Below are 21,368 nucleotides of genomic sequence, written 5' to 3'. Positions count from 1 at the left end.
TTAGGTTCCTTTAGTGATGTTCAGTCAGACACCGTTTGGGGAAGCAGAATAGAAGATCTGCAGTGTGGACCTATTCAACCTCCACTCCCCGTAGGCAGCGTCAGACTTGTGTTCAGCATTTTGTCTGAGCGTGGCTGCTCACATTAGGGGATATTCCATTGCCTGGTGCAGGAACGGTGCTCTGTCAGGGTTTCATTTTTCCCAGATGTAAAGTAGGGACAATGAAATCTAGCCAGGATGATTGGAATACATTTTAATCAAAACAGTGTATTTAATGATGATAATGAGTATCATGATGATTACATATCAATCTGAAAATATACAAAGTTTTTTTTTGAGTTACTAATGAGGCTCAGATTCCTGCCACTTTACAAGGTAGTGAGGATGAAACAGACGTGGAGGGATGACAGCAGTGAAAAAGATTACCAAATGAAAAAATATAACACATGCTCCCTAATGTATAATTATGAAAGACTCTGCCCTGTGTCACTGGCAAGGTTAGTGTGGACATCATTATGATAATCTACACAAATGAATTTTGGAAGCCACAATGCATTGTGCATGTGAAGGAGTTAGAACAAATTTCGGTGACACATGTACCATTTTTGGCAGGCCCGCAAGTACATCGTGGACTCCATGGGAGAAAACTATGCTGAAGGGGTCGTCCTGGACTTGGAAAAGACATGGGAGGAATCTGATCCACGGACACCACTCATCTGTCTCCTGTCTATGGGCTCTGATCCCACGGATTCCATCATCGCCTTGGGGAAGAGATTAAAAATAGAAACCCGTTATGTGTCCATGGGCCAGGGCCAGGAGGTCCATGCACGCAAGCTCCTGCAGCAGACCATGGCGAACGTAAGGCCAAATGTCTACTTTTGTGTTACGTTGTTGATATTGCAGCTTATAAAGTTAACAATTGCAAGAAAGAACATGTGCATTGTTAAGAGTTTAAATTTACATACTGCATGCTGTTTACCAATAGGACACATTCATCCAACAGAAAATTTTCATGGAAAAACAGATACAATTTAAAATATTTTTCGGCTGAGCCTTGACTTACGGAAAACTTACCCAACTGAAAATCTTATTTCCTAACCAGCTTGCATAATGCTAAACCCACTCCAGATCCCAAACCCTCAGTGGGGTCCACAGCCCCGCCCCCTCTGTTACAAACTCCAGCCCCTCCAGCTCCACTCTGGGAATCCTCAACACTCCAGCATCTACAACACCAGTGTCTTTCTTGAGTTCCAGAATGCTCAGTCTATCTCCAGGAGTCCCCCATGCCTGGCCCAGATCCCAGAGGAATCTGCCATTACCCTGCAGTGGTGCCAGAGGTTCTAGGACACCTGGCCTGTTGCTTTCCAGGCGGGGTTCCTAATGCCCTTTGTGGACTGCAAATTCTCCAGCATGCAGAGCATGCAGTGCTCAGGCCTGGCCTGGGAGCCACTGAACTCTGGAAATCACGCATTGACCTTGCTAATGGGACAGTTAGACCAGAGTTGGGGCACTTTCAAGGACTTAAGTTAACAGAATGCTGGAGGTCCTCCATTTCATTTCTAGAACTCAGTTCCTGGACAAGGCAATTATGTGTTTACTCTGGCCTAGCCCTCCCGGGGGTGAACATCCAGTTCAGCCTGGAGGACCCCTTCATCCCTGCTCCCCTCTTCCATCACACTTTGGCTAAGCAAGGTGGTGGTGAAGAACCTCTTGGCTTCTAGTTCCTATTGGATAACACAACACACAGTCTTAGTTTAGATCTCTTTCTGGCCTTTATTGGGCCAGACCCTACTCCTCTTTCTTGTGCCTTACCATCCTTCATATTTTAAGACTCCTGTGTCCTCCAGGGACTCCTCATTCTGAGGCAGGACTGGCTTTTCTCCCTTCCAACTCCCAACCAGTCCCCCCCGCCCCCATGAAACCACTTGGTTCTAGGTCCCTGTTGCTGGATCTAGAACCTTACCACTGTGCTGCATCTAGTTCCTTTCTCCTGGTCTAGAGTTAGGCCCACTGGGTTTTTAGAATCTGCATATTTACCTAGAGGCTCTACCAGCAGCTTTGGGGAAAGATAGGGGCTCTTCACATGGGTTGTGCTGTCTGATGACCTTAGTTTGCAGCAGGAGAGGGAAGGCTGAAGGGATCTGATTGAAGTGTTTCTGGAGACGAAAAAAAATCCATCTGTATTGAAGACTCCCATGTCTGATCTGATGTGAGGACTTAATAGGCCTCGATCTTGGTTTCCTTCTTCTCTTCCCTCCTTCCTCTCTACTTTCTCTATTCCTTCCTCTGCATATTACTGTACTGAGAACAGAACCACTAACATTAACAGGACACTGCTTGAACTTAAAATATATATTTGTGTAACTAATAATAATATCTTTTCAGGCAACCAAATTATAGTTTAAATGGAATATTGTTAGCCTTTAGTTTATCCATTATTATTAGCACGCTTATAACTTGTCAGAGACAATAGCTTTTTATAAATGTTGTAAGAAAGTTCTGAGGCAATATGACAGAATGAACCAGCTACCAATGGGAGCAAAGTGAACGATCTGTATGAACTCAAAACATTGAATACAGAGTGCAGCAGTTCAGAGGAAGAACCTTGGCCACAGATTCTGTGGGTAAACATTGAAATATCAAAGTTCTCACCTAAGAAACTTGTATCAGGATTTGCCTGCATGCTGGATGATGGAGAGCAACTAAAGCCTTCCGTTGTTGTTAAGTTTTATGTTTAATCTCCTTTTGTTTTGAAGGGGTGGACGGTGTCAATTAAATTTTTCAAAGGAAGGGGAAGGGTCGTAAATGAACATGTATAAAGGACACATGGACAAAGCCAAAGGGGGGTGTAGAATTGAGGGTGGGAGGTGGGGGTGGGCAGGTTGGGGGAAAGTGGTGGTGAGAAAATGGAGACAACAGAATTTGAACATCAGTAAAAAAAATTAAGAAAACATAAAAAAGATTTAAATAAGGCATGCACCTCACACTTAAAATTTTTTTTTCAAAGGACAAAGAATAGTTTATTTAGTACATGCTATACACTTCTGAGGAAAATTATAAGGGAATATATCAAACTCCAAAATGATCAATTTTATATGTAACTGCTAAGATTTTTAGATCTAGTGCTTGGTTTGTTTCTTGAAAAAGAAATAATTCAGGCTGTGCTACTCAAAACTAAATGATCCAAAAAATGATCAGGAAAACAACTCAGGATTATCATCTGGATAGTGTAGGTAATATTAGCGAAAACTATTCTATAGATTAGATATTGAGTCAATTATTATTGTATGACCTAAAATTTTTCCAGTCCTGCTTTATGCAAGGAATATTCTTATGCTCATAGAAAAATTTATGAAAAAGATCAGACTCATCTTCTAAGGCTCTTGTTTTTAGAATGGTCAAATTCCACAGCTAAATTGTTCTTCCACATTCTAGAGGGTATATACCCAGCTAAGAATATTCTGGGAAGTCAGTGGGAGACATGAGGGGTGGGTCTCAAAATCAGTGGGAAAATTTTCTTTCACCTGTTTTCAGTGAGGTTCCTATACCCTAATGTGCTCCACTGACGTGCTCCAGTCCAAATGCTGTCTGTTTTGCCTTTTAAAGAAAATGAGCTTTCCATCCTTCTTTAGGTGAGGCAGGAACATGTCGGGGGCTGGACTTTGAATCTTCTTGCCCACCTTCTTTCCCGACTTCCCGAGGGACCTCTTGTCACCATTCTTGAGTGTTTTGGAAGTTACGTGGTGTATCAGGTTACATCTCAGCTTTCCTGAGTGTCAGTTGAGGATTCAGCTTTCGGGAGTTCATTTTGTATGTTATTGATAGTGTCTTCACCCTCGCTGTTTTTGTTCTTAAGAGTTCAGGCCTTCAAAAAAAAGTCCCTTCCCTGGAGTTTTCATGGACTTTTGGGGAAGGAGCTGAGCTAAATGGGTATTTTCAATCAGCATGTTAACTTGCAAGCACTGTTATCTCTTTTTATGCTTCACGTTGGTTATTTTCATGACCCCTACTACATATTAGTACAATCGGCATGCTGTATGTGGGACCAGTATATGGGACAGGGAAAGACATACCTGTCTCAAACATTATTGCGTCCTTGTTTTGACCTAGAATCATTTAAAGTGTTTAGTGTGCTGTTCTGTTAAGTTATAATTACTTAATTTTTAAAGAATGTACTAATTTAAATCTCTGGGCAGAACACAAAATAGCCTCATTGCCATTCACTGTTGTTGACTCAGGGAGGATGGGCACTTCTGCAGAACTGCCACCTGGGACTCGATTTCATGGATGAGCTAATGGACGTAGTTACGGAAACTGAGATTGTACACGATGCTTTCCGCCTGTGGATGACCACCGAGGTTCACAAGCAGTTTCCCATTACACTCCTTCAGATGTCCATTAAGTTTGCCAATGAGCCTCCGCAGGGCCTCCGGGCTGGACTGAAAAGAACATACGGCGGTGAGTGGAGGAATACGTCCAAGTTCATTGGCGTTCCTGCACTTAAACTATTTCCTTAAAGAAATTGTAAAAACAGAATTAGCGAGGGTATAGTTACAGCAAAGAGTACTATTATTTAACATGTGGAGGAGTGGATGGCCTCTTTGTCATGGTCCTTGTGGAATGTGACCTGGCAGGGTTAGGCACCAGAGCTCCGAATTTTCCACCTTATATTTTCCCTGTTTTCCCAATGTTGGTCTATATCATCCTACGCTATTCTCTGCTAGACACCTACTTTTTGATGTAAATATCTAAAGTTGATGTTTTCATCCTGTATGGTCTTTATGCTCCATACCTGAAGTAGGACGGTAGCTCCTTCTGAGAGGAGAGGCTGAATTAAAATTATGGCCAGCCTTTATTTCATAAAGCCATATTCCAGAATGTCAGAATGGTAGCGAAGTTAGAAATCAAACAAAAGGAGCAAAACCAGACCAAATGCCCCCCAAATGGAACCGAGATTATTCTCTTTGCCTTTGCTTCCTGTACTTCATGGCTTCCTGTCTGGGACTTGTGGTCATGAAAAGAGCTTGGACTGCGGAGTCAGAAATCCTGTTTCTGATCCCCCCTCAACAAAATGCTGTTCTCTTGGGTGTTAGTCACTCACACAACTGGAGTTTTCATTTTCTCATATGTAAAATAAAGACAGTAAAATCTATCCATGATGATTGGAAGATAGTGTATTTAATAACAATAGTGTATTGTTATAATGAATATAACAATTCTATATCATTCTGAAAAATCTACAAAGAGATTTTTTGGAATTGTTAACAGTACTGAAATTCCTGCCAGTTTATAAAGTAATGTCAGGATAAAACGGATGTGGAAGGGTGATGGCAATGAAAAAAGGTTACCAAATGAGAAAATTTATAAATATATAAATGTATAAAACACAAATTTATAAATATATAAAATATATACATATATAATCATCATAACTATTGCTTCCAGAATATATTTAGGTTGCCATGGGCTTCTATACACAGTATTAACAATTTAATATTAATTAAAATAGTGTATGCACATGCTCCTACTACTAATAATAGTATAATCTTATTATTATTATTATTTAGTGGTGGTTGTAGTCATAGCAGCAGTATTTATTTCACTGCCGTCATTCCTCCACCTCTATTTTCCTCCCACATTATCTCGTTAGATTGGCAGAACTTGATCCATGTCAGCGAGCCCCTCTTCCCCTCAAATCTCTTTGCAGAGTTTTCAGAGGGAAGTGCCCTCTAGGTACCCACCTTAAATTACTATTGCCATATGAATGTGATAAAGAATAATTTAAGACAAGTGAAGTTTACTATTAGGAAATTACGAGAAGAATTAATAACTGATAAAAGTAGTAGAAAATGAAGATGTTTGAGAGCTGACACAGGTTTCCTCCTGGCTGACCTCAACAGGCGTGAGCCAAGACCTGCTGGATGTGAGCACAGCGGCGCAGTGGAAGCCCCTGCTGTACGCCGTGGCTTTCCTGCACTCCACGGTCCAGGAGAGGCGGAAGTTCGGTGCCCTGGGGTGGAACATCCCTTATGAATTTAATCAAGCGGACTTTAATGCCACTGTGCAGTTCATCCAAAACCATTTAGATGACATGGATGTCAAAAAGGTACCGTGTGTGTGCTGCTTCATGCCCCTGGTGATTGTGGGTCCTCAAGCTAACGTGCCCCCCACCCCTGGATAAGGGATGTCCTGACATTCCTTACCCAGCTGGACAACCAAAACGTTCAGCAGACATTACCAAATGTTTTCCGGGGTGGGGGGTAGCTTTGGAGTAAATCTTGTGAGAGTGGTGATTTTCTGTGCTTGCAAAGTCATTATCTTTAAGTGATAGCAACTTAGGTCACACTTGCCTCTTGATTTCAGCCAGAAAATAAACAAATTTTGATGATCTTTTTATATCTTAAAGTCAAGGTGACATTACACATAACACAACCTAACAGAGTTTTTCAGAGGTGGGGGCAGTGAGTGGGGAAACTTAAAAAAAAATCTTAAAATATGAAAATGAAGTCTAGATTACTTTTGAAGTGTGTGCTTCTTAAAGAACTAGCCCAATATTCAAAAAAAAATAAACATTTTTTTCTGTTGAAATTAAAATATGAAAATATGAAGCAAAATCTATTTCAAGTTATGAGGATGAATTTTGAGTAATCACTTATGTTTGCCTAATTAATTTTCTTTCTGTACTTTTTACATTATGAATAAATGAATGAATAAATGATGTTCCTTGGCAGGAAAAATGATGATAAGACCGTATTCAGTTCTACACAATTATTCTATGAATTTTCCCAGGGCATCTCCTGGACTACCATCCGCTACATGATAGGAGAGATTCAGTATGGAGGCAGAGTCACTGATGACTACGATAAGAGATTGTTGAACACGTTTGCTAAGGTTTGGTTCAGTGAAAACATGTTTGGACCAGATTTCAGCTTTTACCAAGGATATAATATTCCCAAATGCAGCATGGTGGATAACTATCTTCATTATATCCAGGTGTGTCAATGTCAAACTTTTATGTATAAAGTAAATATCCTCAGCATTTGACCTGTTGCTTATGGATTTACACCATTTACATGTGTACTCTCTTTAGTGTAATTTTTAATGGTGACACATATTGGAACTTCCACCATCGATGCTTTCTTCATATGTTTATATTTGCCCAATGATTAAAATGGTTATACTTGTTCTGCATGTATGTTTTGTATAAATGCCCTCCTCCCATTCTCTTGTAATGCTTCGGTGAAGAATATTCTTTGGGGAGATGATAGATTGAGCAGATGAGAGCCAGGGAACCTGCACAAACTCCCCGGAGCTCTCCACCTGTGAGACTTCAGTGACTTGTGATAATAGGGCAGAGGCAGCCTCTGGACAGTCTGTTCTGGATTTCAATCCACTTGCCTTATTTTGTGATAGCCATTCCTTAATCCGGGTCTAATGGACAGTGTGTGAGTGTGTACAGGAGTCCATCCATATAAGGACTCCTTCATTCAGGGCCAGATACTTCTCTGTCATGGAGGGGGTGGTGGGGGCTGTCCTGGGGTAGCACAAACCCCGGCCTCTCCCCACATGATGTCAGCACATCCCCTACCCAGTTGTGACAACCGAAAAGTTCTGCAGACATTACCAAATGTTTTCTGGGCCAGGGGGGCAAAATCACCCCTGACTGAGAAACATTGCTTGAAGAGAGAATAAAATAGATTTTCACAGGAAATTTGGGGAAGAAAGTTGATTTGTGTTTCAAGGTAACTACAGTTTCTGTCTCTATACCTTGAATTCATTAGATCATTGTTTAGCAATCTCGTTTGCCTCTGAGATTTATCTCGGAGTGAACAAACTAAAGTGCAATAGCCCCAGAGGGCTGAATTTATTAGTATATTTAGAGGTTCTGTGATAAATAGATGTGATAATTTTATCATACATTATCATCTCTATACTTTTAGTAATTCAAATCAGCAAATATATGTGTATTCATTGTACTATATGTGTCTTTAAATGATTAGGACTGAATAAAAAAGTGCCTTTGAAGGTATAAATTCCAATGAGCCTGTACATATATTTATTTATATACATCTCATTTCACAATGAACTTGAGTTCATACATAGGAAGACATTATGTAAAAAGAAATAGAATAAGGAAGTAGACAGGAGGGGAACTATGAATAGGACAACAATAAAACAATTCACATGTAGAAATATATGTCAAATTGCAGGTAAATTTTCTTTTTGTCAAGTAGCAGGGGGAGAATTTTGCCCACTTGTTCTTGCTGTTTTCCTCGCTGACTCTATTGTTCTGTTAATATTTCTCTCTTTTCATAGTCTTTCTCCAGGAGAATACAATTCCTTTATTCAGGTCCTAATTGCTACAGCTGTCATTTTCTGGTATCTTAAAAACATAGTAACTATTAGTTATCCAACATTCGTTTAAAAACTGGCTTGAATTAGATCAAACCTTCAGAAAACAAAATACCAATCCATATTTCCCTCTGTCTTACATATTATAAAACGAGAGTCTCTCTTTGATTAAATTTGTTGGAGGCGTAGACATTGAAGTACCATGAGCTGATTATGTTTCTCAATGTTAATTTTTTTCAAGGCAACTTTTGATTTTTTTCTGGAGAAATTATTGAGATGGTGGCTTGATACAGATAAGGCATCTTTTATAAATGTGTATTCTAATAAAAGCATGCTTCTTTCCAAAGACAGTATAATTTAACTGGTCCTTGCGGCAGCAGTCTGTGCTTACCGGGGTACTTGTCGTTCAGGGTTTGCCCACCTGCGACAGCCCCGAGGTCTTTGGGCTGCACCCCAATGCTGACATCACATACCAGAGCAAGCTGGCCAAGGATGTGCTGGACACCATCCTGGGCATCCAACCCAAGGACAGCTCTGGTGGAGGGGATGAGACCCGGGAGGCGGTGGTGGCCCGGCTGGCTGATGACATGCTGGAAAAGCTACCCCCTGACTACGGCCCGTTTGAAGTGAGTTGAAATCCTGACAGAATGTCTGCTGTGGATGTGTCTGTTCGGTTAGGGGAACGAGGAAGGAGGGCAACCATTTTTCTGAAAAAAAATTATTTAATAAACTCACTTCCTGAAAACCCAGAAAAAGAAGTTTTTGAATCTATACATGTGATCATTTTGACATATAAATAATAAGAAAACTTGATATGAATGTTAATATTCCTAATTAAATTACAGGTATATACTGATGGGTTAGGATTCCTTTTCTAGAGCTTTCCCTTGAGGTACTTTCTGTTGCAGTTTGTTGAAAGAAAAGTAATGTATTTTCAGAGTTTAGCACCTGGTTATTTAAAAAATGTTGTGTAACTTAATATGTACACCTTAAAACTCAGGCATTCTTAGTTTCAGGGAGTCTGTATTTTTATCATTATTTTGCTTTGCAGCTTCTTCATCTCACAGGTTTAAAACACTTAGTATGTCTTTTAAAAACTATGTAATCTTTATTATATTGTTTCCATTACCATGTAGTCCACTTATTAGTATGTCTTTTTAATATGCAACTAATTTCTAAGCAATTTCATGATTATGAAGATTAGTTTTTTAGACATATTAGCAAATTGTGAAGAGATTTACGCTGCTAAAAATTTTAAACTTTTGATAAAAGCAAAAATAACTGGGTTACTTTCCATATTGTCTTAGAAGAGGACCCGGCCTAAGTGTGACACTTCGGTCCCAGGGCCACCGTGTTTCTGTACATGTTGCCCCCTTTCCGCCTGCTTTCGGAAGGAACCCTGCAGGGTTTCGTTTCTCCAGCATCCCATTACTTTTTACGAAGCAGGTCGTTTTGGCTGCTAATACGATAGACTGAACTCAAGGACCTATCACCAAGGGAATAATGTCCTGGGGAAGAAACTCTGATCATTTGCTGGAGAAAATCAATACCGCAATCAGCTTTTACAAACACCTTCCATTATGGTAACAGGAAACAGGTCATTCATGTCTAGCAATGGTTGAAATATTTATGAAGCATTAAAAATATATAAAAATATAATAAATAAATAAATAAATAAAGTAAGTAAGTAAGTTACGGGGTTTAGAAGCATCTCCCTCCTTTTGCTGAATTCGTCAGAGCTACCCCAGGATAAAACAAGTCAGCCTAGTACAATAACTTATTCCTAGAAGATTCTCAGCTAATGTTGCAGGATGGAAATGATTGGGTGGGTAGGTGGGTGGGTGCTTTGATGGCAAACAGAAAGCTCTGAAAATGTATGGGTAGCTTTTTGAGGCAGCCAGCAGAATGGACATGCATGTATACATGTCTGTTTGTGTGTGTCCGTGTATGTGTCTGAAAGTCTTAGATTAGCAGTAAGTGACTATTTCCTAGTAAGCACAGTTGCTGTTTAGAAGGCTGCGTGGCTGTGGGCATGCACTTTTATTTTTCTGTGCATTAATGGCTGCCTGTTCGCTCCCACATGGGATGAAAAGTCGGCTGGTCATCTAACAGATGTTTCCTTTCTTATTTCTTATCTGTTTTCTGGCGCTGAAAAAACAAATAAAAACTTACCTCTTGTTGAACTGTAAAATTTGGGGCCTTTTCAGAAGCCCCAGTGACATAAACATTAACAGCTTTCTAATTTATGACGTGTGCTGAATGTCTCCGTGACAGGTAAGGGAGAGGCTGCAAAAGATGGGACCGTTCCAGCCAATGAACATTTTCCTCAGGCAGGAGATAGACAGAATGCAGAGGGTGCTCACCCTGGTTCGCAGCACTCTGACTGAGCTAAAACTTGCCATCGACGGCACCATCATCATGAGTGAAAATCTTCGAGATGCACTGAATTGCATGTTTGATGCCAGAATTCCCACTCAGTGGAAAAAAGTACGTTAAGTCTGCCCCTATTCTGCCTAATCACTTTATTGTTGTGAAGAGTTGCAATTGGCAAGCGGAAGGCATAGACAGATAATTTACTTCAAAGTGTTCTTTTGCTTAAGGACTAATCCCCTTATAGTCCTGTATTTTTAGACTGTAGGTAGGGAAGGAAATTATATAGCATTTCCCATGTATCAGGGTGGGCAATTTACATTCATTCTTTCATTTCAATCTTACATTTTATTGCCCTTAATTTACAGATGAGGAACTTGCATGTGAGAGAGGTTAAATCTTTTCTCAAATCACACACCTAAGTCATCCAAGAATCAGAATTCAAATACAAGCTCTTGGGCTTCAGAGCCCATGATACTAGTTTCATAGAAGAGAATGTTCTGAGACACACATGCTTATTAAGCATTTTCTTTCCTTTGTTTGTAGATACGTGAGTATATATATCTCAAGATAACAAGTGTGCTTACTGATTACCTGTTGGTAGTTGTGCCACATGAGATATGTGGTTTTAAGAAATAATTTTCTACTTGAAAAGTAAAATAAGGATTGAGTGCCTTTTTAAAGCAGGAAAACGTGTTTGAGGGCAGAGGGCACCTAAATGACATAGCTTCTTTGTTCTGTATTTAAGCCTCTGTGTATTGTATGCAAGTGCAAAGTAAGTGAAATCTCTAAGATTGCTTATGGTGGAGAAGGGACCCAGGGACGGGTAGGGGTGTTGCTGTATTTACATCCCATATTTCCTGAGAAATCGCGTTTGTCATATGCCATCACCAGGCGTGGCTCTGCCCTCACAGTAGGAACTCCTCGAGTACTTGACTCACAGCTCTTTCTGAAAGTCCCTGCTCCCTTTCAGAAGTGCATGTATGCTCTACCCTCCCTGAAGATTTGGCAGAAGGAGGAAACCGGCATGGATGGCAGGTAGAGAAGTGTGACAGGCTTTACCCACCTGCGATCTGAAGTCATGGACGCAAAGTGAACTGGGTCTGTACAGTTGTACAGTTTCCTCCAGCTGCACTCAGGCGACTGGGAATGGGCCTGGGGAGGGCGGATGGTCGAGGTCATGCCATGTTGGGCTTCCCTAGGCAAGTGCGATGGAGGATGTGTTACTTTTCTGGGGTTGCATAATGAGCTACCACAGACTGAGTGGTTTAAACAACGGCGATTTATTGTTGCACAGTTCTCCAGGTGGGACGTCCAGAGCACGGTGTCCACAGGGCTCCCCTGCAGTGTCTTCTTATGAAACTAGAGCACGCAGAGCAGAGCATGGTGTGTGCTCCCTGCAGGCTTCTGAGCCCCAGAAGAAAAACAGAAAGTTGCTGTTTCTGAATGTGTATCTCCATGTTTCCTGCTGCTGATAGGACTTTCCTAACCGCCTGCTGTCTCTGTGCTGATCTACTGACACACATGGGAAGTTACTTCTCTGTCTTTTCCGCACATTGGGTGTTGCCGCAGCTCCCCACCATTACAGTGGGACCCATCCGGCAGAGGCCTCACCATCTGGTGGTGGCTCTTCCACCATATGGCCTGTCAGGAGAAGGGAGGAATGGACAAGGCACACTGGGCCTGATCTTCATGGATCAGAATAGACGCAGGGACACAACATGACAACATGAATGGGAGACTGGGAAGTGTAGGGGGTCACCTCCCACATGGGGTGAAAACTCACTGGTCAGTGAACAAACTGTTTGTGCCATACCCCACCTCCCCTCAAGTCAGATATGTTTCTTTGCCTCCTTGCAGTGGGAGGAGACAGGGGATAAAGAAGCCTGGAGTGTTATGTAAATAGAGCTCTTTGTCCTTGGAAGGAAATAGAATTGTGGAGATAATGTGCTTTGCCCAAGAGGACAGTGTTTGATGACAAGGTTGAAAGTGCAAGGGTGGGACTGGGTGAAATAAGTGGGTTGCTAGAGATCAGAGGTCACGAGATAAGAAGGTAGGGTATTAAATGGGCCGTTCACTTGGATCCTGGTGTCACCAAGAATGATTAGTGGAAGTAAATAAATGCAGTTAATGGGTTATGAGCTGAACTCTGAAGCCAGAATACCTACCTTCAAATTGTGCCTTGGCCACATCCAAGCTGTGCAAGCTCAGATAAGCTACTTGTCTTGCTGTGCCTAAGTACCCTCATCTGTAACATGGGTATTATTATTAGTCTCACCTCTACTACGGGCTTTCTGAGCGTTAAATGAATTGAAGAATGTAAACTGCTTAGAACAGTGTCTGGCATGTGGCCAGGGTTATGTAAGTGCTTGCTGTTATTATTCTTAAAACCACATACCTCCAATACTACCACCATTATTACCACCACCACCATCTCCACCACCACGCCTTCTTCATGACCACTACTTCATTACCACCTTCATCACCATCACTGCCTCCATCACCTCCACCACCACCATTTCCATTACCACTACCACCATCACCACCACCACCATCTCTGCCACCACTGCTTCCATCATTACCACCTTCCTAACCACCACCCTACCAGCACCCCTACTGCTTTTACCAGCTCTGTCACCAATACCTCTTTCACCACCATCATCATAACCACTACCTCACCCACCAGCACCTCCATCACCACCATTTATATCATCACTATCATCATCATCCTCATCCTCATGATTATTTTGGGGATGGAATGGAAGAGCAAAGCAGGAGCCAAATTCTTTGATAAATAAGAGGGAGTGACCAGTGGTGATGGAAACAAGAAGGGGTGAGGACGGGATGTCCAGAGTGTCTGAGATTCAAAGGAAGAGAATAATGGGAAACTATAACTTGTCAGAAACAGGAATATCTATTCCTTCCCTGGTCCTGATGGCTGTGCAGTAAACAGTACCTTACATTCTGAGAGGGCTACAAAGGAAGCAGTCTTTTCTGGGTGAGGGTGGGGGAGAGATTACAGAGGAGGCGGGGGGAATGTTCAAGGCAGAGGTGAAGGATCTTGAGGAGTTTGCTGATCATGGCACTGAGGATGCTGGAGGTGCAGTAGAAAGACTTGGGTGGGCAGAGGGCTGAGGTATGGGTCAGCCTGCGATGTCTGACCCAAATGGAGAGGGCTGCATCTAGAGATGAGCCTGGGTCATGGGGTGACTAGGTGCTTGGCCTTTTGAAGTTACTCAGGTTATTGGGAACATGAGACCTGATGGGAATAGAATGGATAGTCTTTCAGAAGAGACACACTTAGTGCTGAGCCTCCAATTTCTCACCCTGGGTTCGGGCAGATTCCAAGGCAGTGGGTCCCACAGGCGGCATGAAGTACCTGGGGAGTGCCCTTCCCATGGACTTCTCCATCTTATTTGATGACAGTACTATTCATCGCTCTAGTCACAGAGCTTAGAAACTCAAAATTTGCTTTGACCACACCCCTTCCTCTCTTTTGCACCTTTCACAAATTTATTGCCAAGGCCAGAGAGTTTTCTATCTGAATTGCCTCTTCTCAGTGCCAGTGACAGAAGAAGAACCTGCCCGGTCACTGGCCACTGTTTTGTTACCCACTAACCCAGCAAACTGAGCTTGGTCAACGCCTGGGAGGTTCTGCAACAGGGATCCTTGCCAGGAGGCACCCTTTCAATAGTGGCTCCCTGTGTCCTCAGATCAAATATAGTATCAGCACTTCTCTTTTAGTTAACACATCTATACATGTTGAGTAGAATGAGTTGCCTAATTTTTAAATTATGATCAATATACTATCAATCTTTGGAATCCCGTTTTTTTTTGAGAAACAGGAAAATTAATTTTTAAGATATTTGAAATTCAAGTGGTATATCTATCCAGGTTGATCGCTACATTTATTCACACATAAAATACTGCAGTTGCAGTAAAATGTTATAAAATGTGATTTGGAGACGCCCGCCAGCGCAGCTGCTGCTAACACCAGTGACATGTCCACGCCAGTTGTAACCACGGAAGCTCCACGTGCGAATTCAGGAGGAATGTTACAGGCAGCGAATGTGCCTGATTTGTTGGTGGCAAAGGGATCTGCGTTTCTACTTCTGCTCCTTCATCAGAAGAAATCAAAGTACATGCTAAGGGACAAAAACTTCAGAAAGTAATTGTTGTTTGCCTCATTACAAATGGTAAATGGAGAAAGGCTCCCCTGACTCGGTGTTCAGAGACTACATTCTAAAGTGTGGATCGGGCCATCAGCACATTCACGTAGATAGGGATCTCGTTTTATAACGCACCTCCTGAAAATGTAACTGAAGGAAAATAGTTGAAACCAGTTAAATTTAACACACTTGTTTTAATTGCTCTATAGCAGAAATGGTGATGAATATGTTAGCAGGTGGAAGGGGATTCCATTGCCCGCAGACATCTGGGGCAGCATCTGAGCTCTCAGTCCATCTGTGTTCATGTGATTGTTAGCTGATTCTCTCCTATAATCTTAAGGAGGAAGAATCATTTGAAAACTAAAATTTCAGAACCCCAGGGCAACTCATGTCTTAGGGACTTAAATTCTAGAAGTGAAATTGGTATTTCATCATTTTTTTCTGTGAACGTAGCCAGTCAGACAGCAGAATTAAACCCGTATTAACTGTTCAAATGTCTGCATTTCAGGCGTCATGGGTGTCAAGTACATTGGGTTTCTGGTTTACTGAGCTTATAGAAAGAAACTGCCACTTTACCTCTTGGGTTTTCAATGGCCGACCCCACTGCTTCTGGCTGACAGGCTTTTTTAACCCCCAAGGATTTTTAACTGCAATGCGACAGGTAATAGCTCTGATTTATACCTGTTGTGTTATTATAATTTTCCTCTATAAAGTTCTCTTCCTTCATTATAGTTTTAGAGAATATAATAAGACAGAGAATGACTGTCTCTTATGGCTGCTAGCAGTTGCATTGTCCTGAACATAAATCCAGGAACTTGTTCTGAGGCTGCTAGCTTGAATTTCAAAACCTTTATTTGTTATTTTTACATTTGCTTTTATTATATGTATAATAAAATAAAAAAATATATACGTACAAGTGGTTAACTTGGGACATGAGTGTTGGTTCTGAGAGAGTCTTTTTAACCTTAACTACCATTCTACTTACTTTGCATTAGGGTAGTTTGGGGCTGCGCTGGAATTTATGCTCTGTACATACAAACCTCTCTAATTGCTAACTGCATCCTCTGCTTTTGTTCTTGCCTGGAGTAGGAGATAACTCGGGCCAACAAAGGCTGGGCGCTGGACAATATGGTGCTTTGCAACGAAGTCACCAAGTGGATGAAAGATGACATTTCTGCCCCTCCCACAGAGGGTGTCTACATCTATGGCTTATATCTTGAAGGTGCTGGCTGGGACAAGAGGAACATGAAACTCATTGAGTCCAAACCAAAAGTGCTCTTTGAGTTGATGCCTGTCATAAGGATTTATGCAGAAAACAACAGTAAGTTTTCTTGTGCATTCAGGGATGGTTGGTATTATTAGATTCATCGGTGTTATAAACACAAAACCTTGTTATTTTTGTATCATATAATAGGGATTTGATTCTTTCATCAACTAGCTTCACACTCACAGCCATGTTTAATGAGTCTTTATTGACCATTAGTCACTTTCTTGGGTGCTATTGGGAAGGCCGTAGTTATCCAGATAACTCTTGCCTATCTAATAAAGCAGATAAAATATATATGGATCATAAAGTGTTAGCTGATACCATAAGAAACAGGAAGAAATAATAAGTGGTGGGAAAGGAGGGTGAGATAATAGTAGGGTGAAGTGGTCAGGGCAGATGGGTCTGGACTGGGCTTGGAAGGATGGAGATGATGAGAGGGGCAAGTGGTGGAAAGAGGCTTTCTGGGCAGGTCAGCCCAGGGTTCACTCGATATGTTGGCTGTGTCAGCTTGGAGATTGAAGCCAGGTCATGAAATCCAGATTGAATTCAGGGACATTTAGCTTAATCCAGTAGCTAATGGCAAATTGCTGGATTCACATTTCAACCTATGAATGTAATAACACGTCTTTGAAGCACATATGTTTTTCTACCTTGACAAAGTCATCAAAGCTGGCTAAATTTTATCAGGCAAAAATAACCTAAACTGCTTTCCATCATTGACTGATGTTTTCTGGGGGCTTTCGTTGTTGCATTTTACTCACCTAAACTCTTCTCAGCAATAAACGCCTTTCTGAGCATGTGGGACTTTCCTGTTCATTTTTTAAAATTAATTTTTTTCCTTTTTCTACCTATCAATAATCATTTTACTTTTACTTTCATTTTTTTATTGTTGTTCAAGTACAGTTGTCTCCATTTCCCCTCCACTTCTCCCCCTTGCCCCACACATCCCTACCTCCCATCCTCAATCCTACTCCCCTTTAGCTTGGTCCATGGGTCCTTTATACATGTTCCTAGATGACCCTTCTCCCTTTTCCCCCCATCATTCCCTCCACCCCCTCTGGTTACTGTCCATTTGTCCTTAATTTCAATGTCTCTGTTATATTTTGCTTGCTTGTTTGTTTTGTTGATTAGGTTCTACTTGTAGGTGAGATCATATGGTATTTGACTTTCACTGCCTGGCTTATTTCACCTAGCATGTTCTCCAGTTCTGTCCATGCTTTTGAAAAGAGTAGGAGCTCCTTCTTTCTTTCTGCAGCTTAGTATTCCATTGTGTGAATGTACCACATTTTTTTATCCACTCATTTACTGATGGGCACTTAGGTTGCATCCAGCACTTGACTATTGTAAATTGTGCTGTTATGAGCATTGGGGTGCATAGGTTCTTTTAAATTGATGTTTCAGGATTCTTAGGGTATAATCTCAGCAGTAGAGTTGCCAGGTCAAAAGACCATTCCATTTTTAGTTTTCTGAGGAAATTCCATACTGTTTTCCACAGTGTTTTCCACACTGGCTGCACCAGTCTGCATTCCCACCAACAGTGCACTAGGGTCCCTTTTCTCCACATCCTCACCAGCACTTGTTTGTTGATTTGTTATGATGGCCATTCTGACTATTGTGAAGTGGTATCTCATTGTGGTTTTAATTTGCATCTCTGTGATGGCCAGTGATGCTGAGCATCCTTTCATATATCTCTGGGTCCTCTGTATGTACTCCCTGGAGAAGTGTCTGTTCAGGTCCTTTGACCATTTTTTAATTGGGTTGTTTGTCTTTCTGGAGTGGATTTGTGTGAGTTCTTTATATATTTTGGAGATCAAACCCTTGTCTGAGGTATCATTTACAAATATATTTTCCCACATGGTTGGTTCCCTTTTCATTTTGCTGATGTTTTCTTTAGCCATGCCAAAGCCTTTTATTTTGATGAGGTCCCATTTGACTATTCTTTCCTTTATGTCCCTTGCTTTAGCGGCCATATCAGTGAAAATATTGCTGCATGGAATATCTGAGATTTTCCTGGCTGTGTTCTCCTCTAGGACTTTTATTGTGTCACGACTTATATTTAAGTCTTTTATCCAACACACACACACACACAGTGAAATGACTACTATTAGCCATAAACTTTAGAGGTAATCGTGGTAGTGGATCCTAAGGAAATACTGATTTTTTCGCAGAAGGACAAAATATTTTCTTTAAACAAGGATAAAATATAACATCTTTTTAAAAGACAGCTTTTAGTATCCCCACTCATAGATGAAGATCCCATTTGGAACATGGGTCAAGGAAAGGGAGTTTATAAACTGTGAGAATTTATTTTTTTAAGCAAACACTGGCTGAATGCTTTATATATATACCAGCCACAGCCTTAGGTGCAAGAGACACAAGGTAACTATGAACCAGATTCAGCTCACAAAGGACTCGGTCTAGTGAGGGAAACTTTTGTGTAGATAGAATTTAATACATGTGATGATAGAGATTCACCCAGGATGGTCAGGAAGCCTTAGAAGGAGATCAAAACTATGCCTGGGAGGCAGACGGCTTCTGAGATGTGTTCTGCAGGAGAAGAATGAGTGTGCTAGGAAGTTAAAGATAGATTTTTTGGCGGAGGGAAATAGTATTAGCTTCCTTGGTCATTCCATGAATAATTATCTGGTAATGACCATCTGCCTTGCACTGCTTTGGTGCAGGGGATGCAACAGTGAAAAAAGACCAGGGAGAATCCCCATTCTCATGGAACTGAAAAGGGAAGGGCAGCCCTGGCTAGGCAGCTCAATGGGTTGGAGCATCATCCTGTACACCAAAAGACTGCAGGTTTGATCCCCAGCCAGGGTGTGCGCAAGAGGCAACCAGTAGATGTTTCTCTCTCACTTTGATGATGTTTTGCTTTCCTTCTCTCTCTCTAAAATCAATAAAACGTATCCTCTGGTGAGGATATTTTATAAAAGGAAGGGGAAGGGTAGCCTAAAAAAAAGCAAATATAGCCAATCCCTGTTACTCATGGATTCTCTATTTATTTCACTTACTGGCTAAATTTATTTGTGCCCCCCAAATCCATGTTTTTGGCATTTTTGTGATCATTGACAGACATGCACGAAGCAGTGAAAAATGTGAGGCTCCCAACATGCATCCCAGTTGAGGTTGACTATGTGACACTTGTAAACAAGTGTTCTTTTTGTGGTCTGTTTGGTGTTACATTTTCACACTTGTGTACTTTTCGCTATTTATATTAGAATTCCCAAGTGTGGCACTGAGGCGCTGTCTGGTGTCCTGAGTGTGAGAAGGCTGCCATGTGTCTTACGGAGAAAACACGTGTGTTAGATGCACTTCATGTAGACATGAGATACAGTGCTGGAGGCCTTGAAGTCAATGTCAGTGAGTCAACAATGCATATTAAAAAGATGTCTTTAAGTGCGAATACACATAAAACAAGGTTTTGTATTGGTGGGTTGTTGAAAATGGGGCCAGAGCCTCTCAGGAACCTAAGCCTCTATTTCCTCTAGGAACACAGGTTCTGTGGTCCCCGATTCAGTGTTCATGGATACTTTATATACATGAGTCCCATGAATAAATAATGACCATTGATTGTAAGTGAACATTACTGATGTCACATAATTTTTGTTCGTATAAAGAAAAGCACACACTTGGTCTGCTAAGGAGTAAAGTAATTTAGGGGTTGGGGGAAGGCCTCGTTGATGAAAGAACATTGAACTGGCATCCAAGTGACAGAAAGTGGCTCTGCTGACATCCAGGAGCAGAGGCAAGAGCACGAAGGTGTGAGTTAGCAAAGGGTTGCTGTGTTGGAGGAACAGAGAGAAGGAGTGCGAAGGAAGAGGAGCCCATGGGGAGAGGCAAGAAAGGTGAGGGCTCAGCACAGGTCCTGGCCCGCAGATACCTTGCTCAGGATACGCTGGCTGTATATGAGAGGACGCAGGTCTGCCTGGGATTGGGCAAGCGTGCTGCCTGTGACCTTGTGTTTACTCAGGGCAGTGTGAGGTGCTGGGCCAGTGGCTCTTTTATACAAATGAAAATCAAATGTTCTTTTGGCTAAAAATTATATTTTAGAAAATGTGTGTTGTCCTATCATTGTAGCTAGTCAACACGTAAAAAATGTTTTCCTTATAAAATGCAAAAAAGGTCTTTCTCATGTGGAGTGAAGGGTTACTTTTTTATTTCTTGTGACTAAACTGTAAAAATCCATTGCAATATACATTGAACATCTCAGCATGGTAGTATTAAAGTAATAATTTTATAATTCAGACAATTCCTTATTTAAGAACAGATTTTTCTACAAACCCTGCTGGGCATTAGTCAACAGTGAGGCTCATTAGCAGCAGGTAAGGGAGGAAATAAAATAAACAAAGGAAAAGTGACTAATTTCAAAGTACTGAAAAAAAGAAAAAGAAAAATTTTAGTTCTCTATTTTTTTTTTGGTTTCAGTAGAAATTGGTGGAAACTTGTTTTGCTAATTAACTTTATTGTTGGAGAGGTGTTTATTTAATCATAAAAATAACATTCTGTTGCTCTTTTTATATATTATATCTAATTTTCATTCATTTTTGATAACTGAATAGGGTTCTAATTAAGATAAAGAGGTATAGCATTGTTAAGGGCCAAAGGACACTCCAACAAAAGCACAGTGTTTTAAAATTAAAATTCTTATAATGAATTATTCTCATGTTAATATGAAGGGCAATTTTCAGTTTAAATAATTTATCATTATTATCATTGTACTGGATTGGCTTATTTATTTTCAAAAAGATGTCTGGAGATTCATTTGAACTCTAAAAATTGAGTGATAGATCCCCAAATGTTTATTTTATTCACGTTTCTGGTTTGGACATCATGGGAAAGTTGCCCAAATAGTGCTAAGTTCACCAAGAGGGTAAAAGCACCCACACAACTCAGGTCCTCTATTTCTGAAGGAGGGTGAGGAAAGGCTGACATGGGAAGGCTTTGTCTCCTTGCATATTTACTATGCGGATAGTGATGCTTACAAATGAACTGCAGTGCTGTAGCCGATGTGATGGGAAAACCATGATTACAGCAATGTGAGGGAATAAAGCAAGACTTACGGGTACCTCTGGTCCTGATGTAGGCTGAGAAGGATCTCTGGGTCCCTGCAGCTAATGAGGATATTTCCTGCTTGGGAACACACTTTTCTAAGAATGCCCTGTAATTCCCCCCCCACCCCCCGCACCCAATACTGCAGATGTGGG

The 21,368-nt window shown here is 41.2% G+C and overlaps 1 protein-coding gene across 5 annotated transcripts in view; it reads left to right on the top strand.

The window, feature by feature from the left end:
• DNAH5 (dynein axonemal heavy chain 5) overlaps nucleotides 1-21,368 on the top strand; it is a 235,227-nt gene that overhangs the window by 207,785 nt on the left and 6,074 nt on the right. For all 5 annotated transcript variants that reach the window (XM_053913932.1, XM_053913940.1, XM_053913931.1 and 2 more), the window contains 8 exons: nucleotides 613-858; nucleotides 4,239-4,458; nucleotides 5,901-6,106; nucleotides 6,790-6,993; nucleotides 8,763-8,978; nucleotides 10,627-10,839; nucleotides 15,400-15,552; nucleotides 15,981-16,212. In XM_053913932.1, coding sequence (XP_053769907.1) covers nucleotides 613-858; nucleotides 4,239-4,458; nucleotides 5,901-6,106; nucleotides 6,790-6,993; nucleotides 8,763-8,978; nucleotides 10,627-10,839; nucleotides 15,400-15,552; nucleotides 15,981-16,212 — 1,690 coding nt within the window. The remainder of the gene's footprint in view (nucleotides 1-612; nucleotides 859-4,238; nucleotides 4,459-5,900; nucleotides 6,107-6,789; nucleotides 6,994-8,762; nucleotides 8,979-10,626; nucleotides 10,840-15,399; nucleotides 15,553-15,980; nucleotides 16,213-21,368) is intronic.

This window comes from Desmodus rotundus, chromosome 1 (genome assembly GCF_022682495.2).
Source record: "Desmodus rotundus isolate HL8 chromosome 1, HLdesRot8A.1, whole genome shotgun sequence".
Taxonomy (NCBI): Eukaryota; Metazoa; Chordata; class Mammalia; order Chiroptera; family Phyllostomidae; genus Desmodus; species Desmodus rotundus.
Note: the sequence above shows the minus strand (reverse complement) of the source record. Positions and strands in the feature narration are given on the sequence as shown.